Here is a 15,277-nt window from a genome sequence, read left to right on the forward strand (position 1 = left end):
AGAGGGTGAATGCATTTCTCTTTCTTTTAGTTTCATTTACCCATTGATCAGCCACTTACTGCTATAGGTAATGTTGAACCCTCGCCCAGACATCGAGTGATCGGCCTGAAACTCGAGCTGCAAAACGTTGCTATTGGATGTCAGATGGGAAGGAACTTCAGCCCCCGAGAAGCGTCCCAGTATTGTGGCTCCTGACTGATCCCCATCTTTGATAGTAAGAAAGTCGTAAGGAGGCTCCAAATCAAAGTCATTGAAGGCCAAATGGATCCTGGAGCCAGGCTCAGAGATAATCAGCCAAACACAGTTAAGGTTGTTCCCGTAGCCTTCTGGATAGTCTGGAGACAACACCGTCCCCATGGGCGCAGTGAAGTTAGAGAAACAGGGAACTGTGTGACAGAGAGGGCAAAAACATCAGTTATATATCCCGAGTAAGCAATTTGTTTTACAGCAACTCTCACTGGCCACACGACATGTCTACACTGCAGAATCTCCCATAACAGGACCAGGCACAAAGATCTCTACAGAACAATGTCAGTACTGTATAAGTAGCTCAGCAAACTGGAGACAGGTTTACTCCCAAGGGTGCTGAGTAGCTTGAGAAACATGAAACTGTAAGCAGGACGGAACAGAGAACTGTACAAAAGTACAGACATATATGAATATAGGTGCATAGGAATACTGCACACTGTCCCAAAGGAGGCAGTTAAATCGAAGGAACACAAGTCTAGTTTTTTGTTATGGAGATAGGTTAGGAATGTTGTAACTACAAGGAGAGGGATGCCTTGACATAGGATGATAAACAGTAGAGTGCATGTTACCTTCTCCAGTTCAGATAAATAGTACAACAACAACAACAACCACCCAAAAAAGCAAGCTTGAACAAAAACTTCCCATTTCACACAATGTGCTGTGTGCACAGCTCTGCATGTTCAGTTAACAACTCTGTAATTATTTCTCAAATAGCCCAGTGTCATTGTGAACCTTCCAAGCACATAAGTAATTGCTTATCCGGTGTCATTAAAAACAAGTATGGGACTCACATATGCAGATGGGGATATTAGCTGACCACTGATTGTTGTTCTGGCAGGTTATCATCCTTTCCCCAATGAGCTCAAATCCAAATTGGCATTCAAAGCGTAAAACATCTCCATTTAAAAAACCAGTTCCCTCTTGATAGCCATACAGAGGTGTACCGGGGTCGCCACAACTCTCTTTGTCAATTTCTGTGGAGAAGAGAAAAGAGGGGGACGGACAGATGAAGTAAGTGAGAAAGAGAGTGGAAATGGGAGGGGGAGAGCAGAGGATTACGTCAAGGAAAGTAGTCTGAGATAGTTTTTTTTTTTTCTTTAAGATTATCTGTATAGGTGCAGTTGAAGAGTGTGGAAGTTGGGTTAAGAAAGTTTTTTTAAGAAGTAGAAAGATAAAAGAGTGACAGATCGGCAGGAAGGCAGACAGGAAAATAAAATTGCTGCTTTAGTGAGAGACAGTCAGAGACAGACATGAATACAGACAGTGAGAGATGGCATCAGCACAATAGTGTGTGTACCTTTGTAGTTGATCTTGAATCCAATTGAGCCAACACTCTCATCAGACTGGAGGTGAAGCCACATCTGATGGGACATGCTGACAATTAGGTCTGGGACAAAGCTCCCAGTGAGCCTGCAGATAAGACAAACAAGCCAGTGTGGGATCAAAATTCACTATTGAGAGATTTCATTACACGTTAAGCAGATTAGAAGACAAACATTGTTATACGCAGATAAAAAACACAAGTAACTTGAACAAGTAAGCCACACTTGAAGTGGTGGAGTCGTTTAACCGGTTCAAGGATTCTTTTGTTCAAGTATTTCTTTTAATGTCGACTCACAAAAAGATTTGGAAAGATTTGACTGCAATATTATGCTAAAATAATCTATCCAATGAAGTAGTTTATGAAATACTTACACTTGAATGATCGTTTTAGAGTCACCTACTTCCCCTCCATCTCCAATAGTTAGGGAGTCATACCCAATTTCTAGGTCGAATTCTTCAAAGTTGATCTGAATGACCTGTTGTAAAATACAAAGTCACTATGACAGTCTATGATTGGTCGTGAATTTGCAAACAGCAAAGCCCTCCTTACACCATTCAATAACATTTGAGAACACTCTACTGAATGATATATATATAAAGTAAGCCAGCATGGTATATTGCAGATAGTTTATGAACATTTGCTGAGAAGTCAATTTTCTGTCAGCAGTTTTTTTTTTCAATACATTTCAACAAAACCATGAAGCTGAAAGTCGCCATTTGCCTGTGGAAGCTGTTTACACTGAAGGGATTCAAACAGAGAGGTCTCCTGACAGACATTGCTAACCCCGCCAGTCAATGTTATTCATTGCGTTCATTTAAATAGGCCAAACCCTCTCAATCAGATGAGCAGTTATTCTAAAGATTTATTACCAAATAAGCCACCATCTAATTTTTATGATATTCATAACATAGCTGCTCATTTCCATAACTTGCCTTTTGGGAAAATGTTGCTGAAGATATTGTAGCTAAACTGCAAAAGGCAGGCCTACACAGAGAAACTCCATGTAATGTCATATACATTTGCACAGGAGGACAGCTCAATGTTTGATCAAGCAGAGCTATAAAAGCTGAAGACGCTTCCTTCTATTTTCATAATTCACATAGCTGCTATAACATACAATATATTCTGGTACTTTAATCAAATATCCACAAACTACCTGAAAACTTAAATCAACAGTGGCGTTCGGGGAAATAGAGGGAAAATATAAAACACAAGTCATATCAGATTTTTGACTTTTTATAGGAAAAGGCTTATAGAGTGAATGTTAATGGGGATGTGCAGCATAGACAAAGGACACCGCAAGCATCCTTCAGAGCAATATAGAAACTGACAGCAGCATCACTTCAGAACACAAATCGAATTTTAAGAACCAATCAGAGTAAAGCAAACTTAAGCATATGAAATTATTAATTGCCTGTCTGCATTTACCCTTGAGATATCTTTGTCGGCTGTCACTGGTGAATCTTTTTACCCCCTTAACAAATGTACATAGCGTCACAAAAGATGACATTTTTAAAGATCAAACTGGCAACAGCTGCTTACACTAATAATCATGTCTGCTGCAGAGGCATTACACAAACATGCCACATTATCTCAGCCTGCACTTTGCCTGCACGGATTAGTGATGAAAGGAAGGATGCCGTAATGACACCAGTGTCACATCTGTTGATGACAACCATATGATGGCCGCTTGCTCATCCATAGCCTTCGTTCTTTTGGCCATGGGTTGGGCAGCGTCTGCACAATATGTATGTATAACAGCCTCATTACGACACGCAAATAAGCATAATTACCATAATAACACTAATGGACCAAGTTTCAGTGCCAAGTCAATGGCTTGTTTGCCTAGGAGAGTGCACAGTGGCACAAAGCTATGGCACTTGCCAGTCCTAGTGAGTTCTGAATGAGCGTCAGTTGGTTAGTTATTATTTATTAGCAGGAAAGTACTTAGTCGACACCCCTGTGTATATGGCTCACTGGATAGAATACCAATAGAAAGACAAATTTATGTAGGAGAGCAGTAATGACCATTTGGAAAACAGCTTTGACCTCTTCACTTTGGGGAAAAGCTGGTCTCAATCAATCATTATTTCTCCCCATTTCCGTGACCACAGATGAATGAAGCGAATCGCTAGGCTGCCAACAGCCACAGTCAAGCTGGTAATCTAGTGAGAACCGAAATGCCATCCACTCCTGCAATGTGCATTAATGACAGAAAGTAAAAATGGAAATATATGCATATTCTATGTAGCCCCTCCTAACTTGGATAACCCTGGAAAAAAACAGATGCATATAAAACACAGATCCAAAAATTCCAAGGAAATACGTCGACAAATGCTCTACAGGGAAGGAACTATTTTCACAGAACAAATGTAATGGTGCTCAGGAGCAACAAAATAATGTGTTTTTTTTAAAATAAAACTAATGAGGGAGGTGCAGTGCAAAGAGATTACTCAGAGGTAAATTTTACAAGTGTTGGTCTACTATTTATTACCTTAATGGAATTGCAGGTTGGCACTATACAAAACCTTTACTCTTATTATTGCAATCATGAGCCTCACTGGGCTTCTAATCTTGACCTTTTGTCTATTGCATTTATATTTTGGAAGTAACTGCTTTGTTCCAATGCGGCGGTGAGCAGAGAAAGGTGAAAATGCATAGTTTTTGTGATTTACTGTATCAGAATTTACCGCTATTTTATTAACACAGAAAAATGCGGAAAAAAGCCAAGATAACAAGACTTGTCACTACTGAATCCTCACCTCAAACATCGACTGCTACGGTTACCATTGTAACAGTAGTGGTGGATGTTTAATGGACAGTGTACAAGTTCTCCTACCTTGTTCGGATCACTGGCAGTGATGATCCACACACACTGCGAGTTACTCTCATATTGGATAGGAAAGTTAGGGGATGTAAACGTCCCCGACGGTCCCTGTAGATTCGACCCGCAGGTTTTCACTGCAACAGTATAAGAGGAATATCAAAGCAGAGAAGATATACAGCCTGTGTAACTTTTTTGGCACTTTAAATGTTTTGCTATTATCACTGACTTGTCTGAAGTGCGTTCTGCAATATGACGTGACATAATAACCCCCAACGTACACGAGCAATACAGAACCATCGTGAGAATCATGAAGAAAAAGGAGTCCTCCAGCACAGTGTGTGATCCCCACTGAGCCCTGATCTTAACTGAGACAGCTCAAACTTTTCTAGTTCATAAAGTTCTCCAATCTGGAACGCTGATTTAAAATCTCTCAGTAAGTGTACCTTGGAGAATTGGTGGAGCTTTAAAGGCAAAAAGGTCAACCCAAACATTTTCATTGTACTTTCAGTGACCAAAAATTCAGGCCAAACGGCATTTTTACATATTTATCATTTTATACTTGTCTGTGTATATAGAAAAGATATAAAGATCTGTGCTGGACACACAGCATAAACATCACTAAATGACCCATAAAAATTAATTTCAACTTCACAATAAATATTGATGAAAGTGGCGCTCAGAAGGCAGAGTAATAACTCGTGCATTGTAATGTGACTGAAAGGTAATATATTGTTTGCACAAGTAGAGAGGAGGTCTATTAGTCACATTTCCATTAATCAAATTCTAAAAGGTGCTCCAGGTATTATGAAACACAGAAAAACAGTGAGGGCATTTTGGAATGGAAAAGCAGAGTGTAGCAGAAGAGGCTTTCATACATAATTAACAGCAATGAACTTTCCTCTATCTGCATGGAGCATATATCCAGAGGCACCGCCTTAATCAAACAGTTTTATTAGCTCATCGGAAGCCCCGCTCACCCTTGCAGACGGGTCTGTGGTCGCTCCAAGCAGCGAAGACTTCGGCAACGCGCTGGCAGGTAATCGTTTTGGAACCCTGCAGCACATGGTCTTCATCACAGGTAAATTGAGCAGTTGCTCCGATACTGAGAAGATAGCAAACACCATTAATGCCCGAAAAAAGCAATCAATTCCTCAAAAATGACTCCTGATGAAATATCAAATTCATTATTTGTTTCAGGTCATTCATTTACAAAGAAACGAGTATATGATGCAGTAATGCGAGACAATGACAATGGACTTGTACTGTCACAGGTGACTACACTGGGCTTCCCTATGCACACATAACAGGATAAGACTGAAAAAAAAAAATCAAACCATGCCACATAACAGAACAAAGAGACTGAAAGTTGATCATATTATTTTCCCTGTTATCTTTTTCCTATGCTTGCTAAATGGGCACTGAGACAAATTAAATTGCATAATATTAACAAGAAGATTATAGCCAACAGACTGAGAATCTACTAAAATGACAGTAAATAAAGCAAAGAATGTTTGAAATCTGCAGCAGGTGGAGAATAAACTGGTTAACACTAGTTTATGTGCACACCTGTTGCTGACTTAATAGATTGTGACAGTAAAAACTCATGACATGCAGTCATGTGGCGCAAGTTATAATACTGAAAGCGGAGCACTCATTTCAATATCCCTCAGCACACATCTGCACATACGCTACGTATCCTTCACTCAAGCTGCGAAACAACAACTCACCTGAAATCGGAGCCTATCCGTTTGCCGTTTTCCGGCTCCCCTGGGTCAGGGCAGTAATTAGACACCTGTTTGATTCCTCCTTCATTCACTAAGCAGAGAAGACAGGGACCAAGAACACTGTGAGAGAGACACTTGAATTGCTAAAGCCCAGTGTATTCAGACAACACCCACTGCAACAGCAAGCACCTGAATAGCCGATAACCCTGCATGTTCAACAGTTTTTGCTTTCACGAATCATAAAGTTCTGACACATGACGGTTTGACCTCATCTCGAAATGTCAGAGACTTTTAACTAACATCTTTTTTTTCAGTGCTGTTGTGTTTTGTGATATTACAGTGAGTGGCAAGGGTAAACGCAGCACTCTTACCTGAGCTAAACAAAATAGAGGAAAATCTATCTGGATCCAACAGGCACTAAGAGGATTAAATAACCTTCAACTATCACTTGCAGGAGCAACAATAATCACTCAGTCAGACTCTCCATACATAATAATAATTTGCGTAGACTAGATAAAGCCTTGGAGATATGGCTTATATTGAATACTGCCTTTACCATGGAAAGAATGCAGAGAGGCGATTTAGAGGCAGGAAAACAGCTTGTGTGTTCTGACTTAACAAGCTCATGTTCCCCTTACATTATGATCCGTACATCAATGTCTGCATGCACTGGAAATTAAACTCATGAAATATGTAGCTGCATAATTATCACTGAGGTCTGCTGCAATGTTTGCAACAAGACATCACCCCAAACACACACAGAGACCCTTCAGTTTTAGCGTGCGGCGCTCTAATGGCATGTTGCTTGCTTTGAGGAAGTTCATTCGTTTTTGAACTTAATCGCCACAGGTTATAATGTCGTTATGAGTTCAATTATACAGAGTAAATCCACAAGGCATACAGTACGGAGCATTCTCCTCGCAGTCTCTGAAATGATATACAGTATTGTCTCATAGAAAAGACTTGAGCTCACTGCATTATTCATGTCTCCATGCAGTGCAGAATCTATGACACATAAGGCAATAAAGATTACAACCTGTTATCATCTGAGTGTTTAGCACACTGTTGAGTTAGAGGGAATTCTACTCCAGATTTATGTTAATGACAGAGCTCCGCGAGCAATTAGAATGCATTTACTTCGCTCTAAGTGTACACAAATCATCTGACAAGTGAGTGGTCACTCAACCTTGACTACCGCTATATGTGTAGATCACATAGTGCATGGGCTTAAGTCTGTGTAATGTGTAGCTTACATAGAATAGAATGAGACAGATGGAGTTTTGTCTGACAGAAGCTGATCATGTTTAGTGGTTTGCTGCAATATACCTAACTAGGGCTGATCTAGCTCAGTAAGTTTCTGGCAGGGGAGGAAGTCCTGGGCAGCAGGGGAAATAGGTCATCAGAAAGAAAAAAAGACTGCACTTCTGCAAAATCTAGTACTGTAGCTTAATTCCTTCATCGAATGAGGCAGCAAAAAAAGGGGGGGAAGCGACAAAAAGAAAACAAAGACCCAGAACACAAGCCCTCCATAAACAAAAAATCCAAACAATGAAAACAGTTGCATAAGAAAAATAAAAGACTTACTCAAAGACAGTTTGTTAGTGTTGTCCTTTCCTGGTAATAATTTTACCCCTCTGGATTTAAGCTCTCCAGAGCTTTTCACTGGTCGAGAGCAATAGAAAGAGTTCATTAGATAAAAGAAGTTACAGTATTAGATGTGAGAAGATACAGTACAAGTGTTTCTTTCTCTGGATAATACTTGGTCCTATGAAGAACATCAAACTGTAATTGCTTTTGCTCAGCATCATCTTATCAAAAGGCATTAGTCCTAAGGGTATGGTGCAATCTAAAGGGTTGCCCTGGCAATTCAATCAAACCTAGATTATATATTTATTTGTTTATTATGTTTGCCTGTTGATATAACTCACACATTTTAAACGGTGGATGGAAATTGATTGGTCAGAGCGGATTTAATGGTTATAGCTTGTAGTGGGGACACACACACACACCATGCAGAATCAAAAAGCCGCCCCAGGACTGCAATGCTACTTATCTAAAGAAAGTCTAATTAAACACAGCAGGGGCCAGATTGCAAACAAAAGCCAGGTGATGCAAGTGGCTGTCATCATTAACAGAACAGCCATGAGCGGTAAAATGGTGTATCAAGCAAAAACCAAGCAAAAACAAGGCTATTTGAATTTGAAAGTACTGGAGCAATGCCTCTCCTCTGAATTGCACTCTAGGTCAGCTGGTTCTTTCCACACAAGTACAAAAGAAAGGAGGGGAATCTATTTGCTGATTCGATGAGAACTAATACATGCTTTTAAGCACACTGCTCAATAAAACCTCTAAGTACTTGTCTGTTTAAAAATATCTATGTTCATATGAAAACTCATAAAAACTGCTTGACCACTACATAGTAATTAAAAGGAGAGGACAAATGTGACTTTTCATGCACCTGAATGAATGCTTGTCTTACATTTACAACGATTTGCCACATGCATGTTATTCAATGTTTGTATAGAGCTTTATAGTGAACAAGCAGATTTCAAATCTGTTTTAGGGCTACACTTCGAGGCTAAGTATATGCAGCAAATAGTCCATGCAGCACATACACTGACTTAAAGTCAGGCTATAAAACAATGAGAGTGTACGAGACTATTGAGCTGTAGTATTGCGAGGGTGAGAATATATATATACAGTATTTATCTCTCAAATATTTGATTAACAAGGCGCTTTGAAGTCATTGATTTAAAGCAGAAAAAGCCTTCATGCCCTCTACAGAGAATATTAATCAAAGTGTTTGATATTCAGTTAACAAAGATCAAAAACATGTTTTGTAATTACAGTGTGTTTTTCCTACGATGAACCCTTTTGTTCATGTAGGGGGCCCTCTATTACGATGTGCAAATGAAGCAATCATGTCTTACCTTGATACTGAGCCCTGAAGCCTTTGTGGCGGTGGTTGCTCTCCGTCACAAAATGCAGTCGTAACCAGTTTTTGTTGCTAATGATGGGTGCTGGAATATTCATTCCAGTTAGCCTGTGTGTAAACAGTCAAACAAACAAGAAAAACAAGAGAAAAAATGTTGCTTTTTAATTTAATTTACTCCCTGTAATAAGTGTTAGTTAATGAGCCCCTCATAAGACACCTATTTACAGTATATACATTATATTATGTCTTTATAGGGCATTTCCATATGGATTAGGAAAACCATGAATAAAAAGCTGTAATTTTTCTTTTACGAGATTCTTTATGAGAATGGGAGATCTGCAGCGCACCAGCTATAGGGATGGGCCACTGAATGAATCATCTACTACTAACATCTGCTAATTATGTCATGCCTGGAGAGAAAAACTGTGATCTTAAAATAAAACCCAACAACGAAATCTAAGAAATCTGGCAGTAATTTGACTGTGTATATAAATACATATGTAAGGGAGTAAAGGAAAAATCAGCACAAAGAGTAAATGTGAGGGTACCTATGTGCACACGTGCTGTCAGTGTGCTGTGGTGGTGTTGCAAAAACTAGTTTGCATGACTCAAAGTTTCTGTGTGTTTTCACTACATCTGTTTTAGTGTCTTCAGCTGGTTTTAGATCAGAGCTTTTATTCTGTGCTTGGCCACAGCATCAGGGATGCTCTATAATCATAGAGGCTTGTAGCTGCTGGACCTTTTCATTTCTCTGGCTAACCAGCTGTTTTTTTTCTATTGCTCTGTAATCACTTCACCATGCTCTGTCATATTGCAGTCAATAGCACACAATGCCATTGTAGCTATTAACCAAGGGCTTGGGACAGTCGAGCCCTGTGCTTCCAAATTGTCTCTCTCATGAAAAATAATGCGTTTCACACAAACCCACAGTTTATGTGCCTGCATGTGTGCCCACCCAGTTGCATGTCTTAAGGTGTGTGCAGTCATTTTTTTTTTTTATTAAGGTTTGGCTACGTAATTTCTTTGGCATTTACTACCGAGCAACCTAAGGGGCAGTAATAATAAGTAAAATGAAAAATAAATGAAAGTGACAGTTGGAAAAAGAGGCAGGAACACAGTGATGTAGAAAAGTGAAAGGAAAAAGGTGACTAATTGGTGACTATTGCAGATTTAATAAATGCATTAGTAAGTCTACTTGGCATTTGATTTCTCCTTACTTTGATTACACCTCTGGTCCCTGCTGTTTAAACGTGACCTGCCTTACCTCAGACTGAAACATGTGTCAGGCAGATTACATGCTGCTGAATGCTTTTGTTGTTCTTTGGTTTTACTTTTTGTTGATGCACAAACTAGATGAATTTTTTGAATACTGACCTCTTTAACCCAAATTATCAATCACACGGGGAGATGATGACAGCTTCAAGAGGGAAGTTAAAGGGTGATTGATTTTCACACAAAAGCTGACCTTTTATCGCAATGCGTCATTGATAAAATGCTAATGGCACTAATATACAGGCAGAATGAAAAAGAGCAACTTTCAAACAGCTGTAGGAGAAGACTTTGCTGCCATGTTTCTTGTAGCGAAACTGCGAATTATTTAAAAAAAAGAATCTGCTCAAAGTGTGTAAACAACATAGATCGATATAACAAAATTATACCCATCCAGAAGTAGCGGTGAGGTTACAAATTTAAAGCCCGTGGAAACAAATATACTGTTGTCACAAAGGGAGAGTTGGCAGACAGGAAAACATGATCCGCCATCAACAGTAAATCAAGGCTTAATGGCACCTTGCAGATATCTTGCTCCAGTGAGTATAGTTTTTGCAAGAATGTGCATCAAAGTCAGTAAGCCATTCTATTAAAGTTATGCAATAACTCCCTGCTATAAAAAGAAATGCAGGTACATTGTGAAAATACATTACATGTATTGTGATGTGGTTCCTGCGATGCTTGGTTTGCACACTCCCTCACCACACGCTCAAGCTGCTGTTCCCAGTGAGGACAGACACCCAAATGAACACAAATGTGCTCACAGGCTGAAGGCTGCCAGAGAAGAAAAGCCTCGCAGCATCTTAATTTTCTTATGTACCTATATGTGAGTTTTTGTTTTTAGTTTTTTTTTTGTTTTTTTGCAGAAATATTGAACATTGTATCCAACTAACATATGTATATGTGTGCAACTACTGATGAGTATATTATCTGCATTCTATTATTTCTTCCATTTTTTTTTTTATTGCACTTGTCCTTGTTTGTCCAGTTAGCGATACATTTTTTAAGAGCAGCCAGATGCTTGTGCCAAATAATTCAGTGGTACTTTGCAAAACATTGATGCATGTCACAGGTATTCATTAATGTAACTGTCATTGAAACAAATAAATAACTCGGATGCCCAGTCTCCTTAAGACAGACGAGAACAAGTGAGTGCTGTCTACTGTTTTCTCATTCTACCTCCTCAAATACAGGCAAAGTGAAAAAGATGAGAAAATCCAACGGGGATAAAAATGGATTCGTCACATAATGCACTGCCTTTCTATCTCTGACTCACTCAGGCTGCTCATTTTATGCGATTGATTTTATCCAAAATTTACATACTTTGTATTGCTGATTTGGGGCCAAGACCTATTGTTTCATAGGTTTGCAAGGCACTCATGACTAAATGACTGAAATGTGCATGATTTGATAAGACAGTGCTGAAGGGAACATGGCAGTTTTATCAAAATACTAACTTAACAGGTCTCAGCGTGGTGGTACTTTGGCCAAACGTGGCCCAGAGGCCATGGCAATGAGCTGAAACCTCTGGGGTCTTCACTTTCTTTCACAGAGTTGAGGGTTAGATGTTGGTGTACCACAGATAATAAGCGATCAAACTTATGAAAAAAGGAACTCCCGGGTGATTTTTATCTTTTCCTCCCACATATGTTTTATAAAATCTGACAGCAGGGAGTAGTTCTAGGAATGTTTTATGTGATAAGGGAGAAGCCGTTGCTCTCCATCACTTCCGCTGCTCCCTCATCAGTTACAGCTCAGGAAATGAACTCAAGCAGATTGGCGCCTGTTGGCCCGCACCACACTGTTTTCTCATAACAGGATTGGTGTATAACCGGCAACTATTCACATTAATTGCTTAACCTGGTATCTTTCTCTGAAAAGCATTTAGCTGCTATGCAAGACTATATTCGGTGAACCAAGAAGGAAGAAAAAAAAAATCTACCCGACTGATCAAAGACTGTAACAGGACTCAAACTGTGAAAAAAGTAGATGTTAAAAAAAGTAATTTAAGAGTATGCTCTATAAGCAAAAACTGTATCTAATATTTGCAAAGCCTTGGAGGTTTTATGCTCTGTGTCTACATTTGGAATAATGACTGACGTGTAATCTACAGCTTGTTGTTTTTGCCCTTTGTGAACAGGGCTGAACAATCACATTAAAGGTCAGAAGAATAACAAAGAACTGCTTTCTTTGGCTTTGCCAGACTCCACTGTTGGTTTTTGTCAGATTATTTATTTATTTTTTGCGTTTGTCTATTTTCATGGTGATTGATGTGTATCCTCAAACTTCCCCAGCTTGATGGAATCAATAAACTCATTTGCAGAAATCTGATAGAAATCTTCAATTGATAAACGGATAAAAGCTGGTAAGAGGTGTCAGGAAAACACATGTCATTCCTCGGGTCTGGAAATTGTGGATTTCCAACCATCCTGTAAGTCTATAATAACGTCTACATTCACTTACAGGAAGGTGGTTGACAACAATGGGTAACTGAGAGGTTTTTTTGTTTTTTCAGTTTATACATGTGGAATTACAGAGATGTGGAAAATATGAATTGATTTGAATGTGAATTATGTTTCTCTGACCTGCACTGTCTTGGGTATAATGCAGGACTTATCCAGGATTAAGGTTTCTAAATTTGACACTACTTTTCGGTGATCACATTTATATTCATGCTATATTCGGATATAATAACCTAATATTAAAATGTAATGCTACAGGTTCAAGGGAGGATAAGAAGTTGGATGCCATTTCAAGTCTTTCTGCCTGATAAAAAGGCTAACAGTCAATCTTAAATCTTGCAGAGTTTGAGGTTTCAGGCTCTAAATCATTGCTAAGCAGCTGTAAACCTCAAGGGTAAATTGACAGTTTACTTGTCTCTGCCTGCAGCTGGTGCTATATGTTAGGATGTTTGAGAGTTTGCCTGTCCAATGGCCTTGCACACATTCAAAAGACACTCATAAAAGAGAGCGAGCAAAAGCAATGAATTTTATAGTCACGAGAGAATCGCTCGCACTGAATCGTGTTTGTTTGCTTGTCTGTTTGTTTACCTGGCGAAGTTGAAGCCATCTCTCTAAAATTCTTGCCCCCGCTGCACTCAAGCTCACTGGGTCCCACTTGGATTGTTGGGCTTAAAACAAGAACTCTGTCTGACAGCCTCTGACATTTGTAACGGATAATAACATCATCTTGGAGTTTCAAGTGATGCATGGTCACCATACCCAGGAGAGAAACCGCTACATATTCAATTACTGCTTTGTAAATGATTTTACCTTATAGAAAAATATAACATAACAATTTATACCCTTAAATTAATGTCTCAGTCTGCCCAGTATTTAATAGAGGAGTCTCCAAAAGGAGATATGTTCATGAGAGATTTTATCTGACATGTAGATATAGTTTATTGCATATTTTTAGTTATAAAAAATGTTTTTGCAACACCACCAAAATGTCATCTTTAATTTCATTTAAGCCAAAGATGTTATAATGTACAAAAATGTAAGAAAGCCCCTATTTTTGTTGGAAAATGTACTTGATTTATTAAAAAAAACAAAAAATGTTTATTGCATTACAAAGCTAGCAGATGTTAATTATCAGAGTTTAATGCAGGTTCTGCATGAATTTAAATTGTTATTTATTTGAAACATGGCTTATAAAAGACATGTCAGATTTACACTATTACAAAATACATTTTAATAGCATTATATATACGGCCTCTGTTAAACGCTTTTATTCTGAAGTCTGTTGTTTTACGAGCCTTGCTTCACTCATGCTCGGTATAGAAATGTGTGACACAGCACAGGAAAGCCAGCCAAAGGAGCAGACAGAGAATCCCGGCAGTGCACAAGACGACCATGATGCAATCAGGAAAAAATAGACTTTCCAAAATGTCTAATGTTTCTTGACTGAGCTTTACTGTCTGCAATAGTTCTCAAAACTGTGTCTAAAAAATATTGTTTACTGAACAGTGTCTGATGCATACACGGCAAATAATGCAAATCCTCATCCAATAAACCTCTGCGCAGTGCATCCACACATGCTGGGTGCAACCTGGCCTGTCAGCAAGCAAAATTTGCCCCCTTAATGATAGTGGTGACTTTTCCATCTTTGCCCTGTAGATCATCATCGATAGAGCTATTATGAAGTTTAATCATTTATCCATCAGCATACTAAACCCCAATAATAACCCAGAACATACATAGCTTAGCATTGTCAAGTTAAGAATTCATTGGAAATCAATAAAGATGAATAAAAATCTATCTTTTAAATGTTAATCTACAAGATTCGATAAATTTAGGAAAGTTTAAAAAATTTGTATTTATTAAGTGTTTTTATTTCTTTCGCTTAAAAAAGTTTAAAAAAAAAGGTAAGTATGTTCACTTTGGTCATCATCTAGTTTTCAGCTGGAAAGTAGAAGCCACAAAAAAAAACCCACAAAGCATTTCCAGTGGGGCTCGAAACCTTTAAAAAGGAAACATATTTCTGTCAGTGAAAGGGTTAAAATTGGTGCTTTTACACCTATGAGAAGAGGGTTACGTGATGGCCTGTCAAAACACATCAGTGTCATCCCGTATCAGCTTCCTGCCACGCTCTTCTTAGTGCGTCAACATACAATACTTAGCAGTCATCACCACACCCAGAGCACCTCTCTTTTTGACTCGGTCTCTCACTGACACAGTGTTTGCCTCTCTCGCTCTCTCTGACTCAGAATGACAACTCTAAGGGACAACAAAGCTCGCTAACTTGATGATTGATTCGATTTTCTTTGAGCCAATTATAATTAACGCCTGGCAGGATCAAATAAAGCACAGGACAAAAAGGAGATGAATAACCTTAGCCTTGAGGTTAGGGGTTAAAACATTTTCATACTTCCTTGTTTCAGATTAGAGTGATTTCTACGTCAAACATCTACAGAAAACCAGAAAAAATCCTGTCTAAACAAAACTCTG

The 15,277-nt window shown here is 38.8% G+C and overlaps 1 protein-coding gene across 5 annotated transcripts in view; it reads right to left on the bottom strand.

Annotated features, from left to right (window-relative positions):
• The window catches only part of LOC101478087 (CUB and sushi domain-containing protein 3), a 251,912-nt gene that overhangs the window by 147,993 nt on the left and 88,642 nt on the right, over window positions 1–15,277 (bottom strand). For all 5 annotated transcript variants that reach the window (XM_004568073.3, XM_012923802.3, XM_076889796.1 and 2 more), the window contains exons 6-14: window positions 9,055–9,167; window positions 7,709–7,786; window positions 6,128–6,215; window positions 5,378–5,502; window positions 4,413–4,534; window positions 1,945–2,048; window positions 1,547–1,659; window positions 1,041–1,223; window positions 60–386 (exon numbers count right to left, since the gene is read on the bottom strand). In XM_004568073.3, coding sequence (XP_004568130.1) covers window positions 60–386; window positions 1,041–1,223; window positions 1,547–1,659; window positions 1,945–2,048; window positions 4,413–4,534; window positions 5,378–5,502; window positions 6,128–6,215; window positions 7,709–7,786; window positions 9,055–9,167 — 1,253 coding nt within the window. The remainder of the gene's footprint in view (window positions 1–59; window positions 387–1,040; window positions 1,224–1,546; window positions 1,660–1,944; window positions 2,049–4,412; window positions 4,535–5,377; window positions 5,503–6,127; window positions 6,216–7,708; window positions 7,787–9,054; window positions 9,168–15,277) is intronic.

Source organism: Maylandia zebra, linkage group LG11, assembly GCF_041146795.1.
Source record: "Maylandia zebra isolate NMK-2024a linkage group LG11, Mzebra_GT3a, whole genome shotgun sequence".
Taxonomy (NCBI): Eukaryota; Metazoa; Chordata; class Actinopteri; order Cichliformes; family Cichlidae; genus Maylandia; species Maylandia zebra.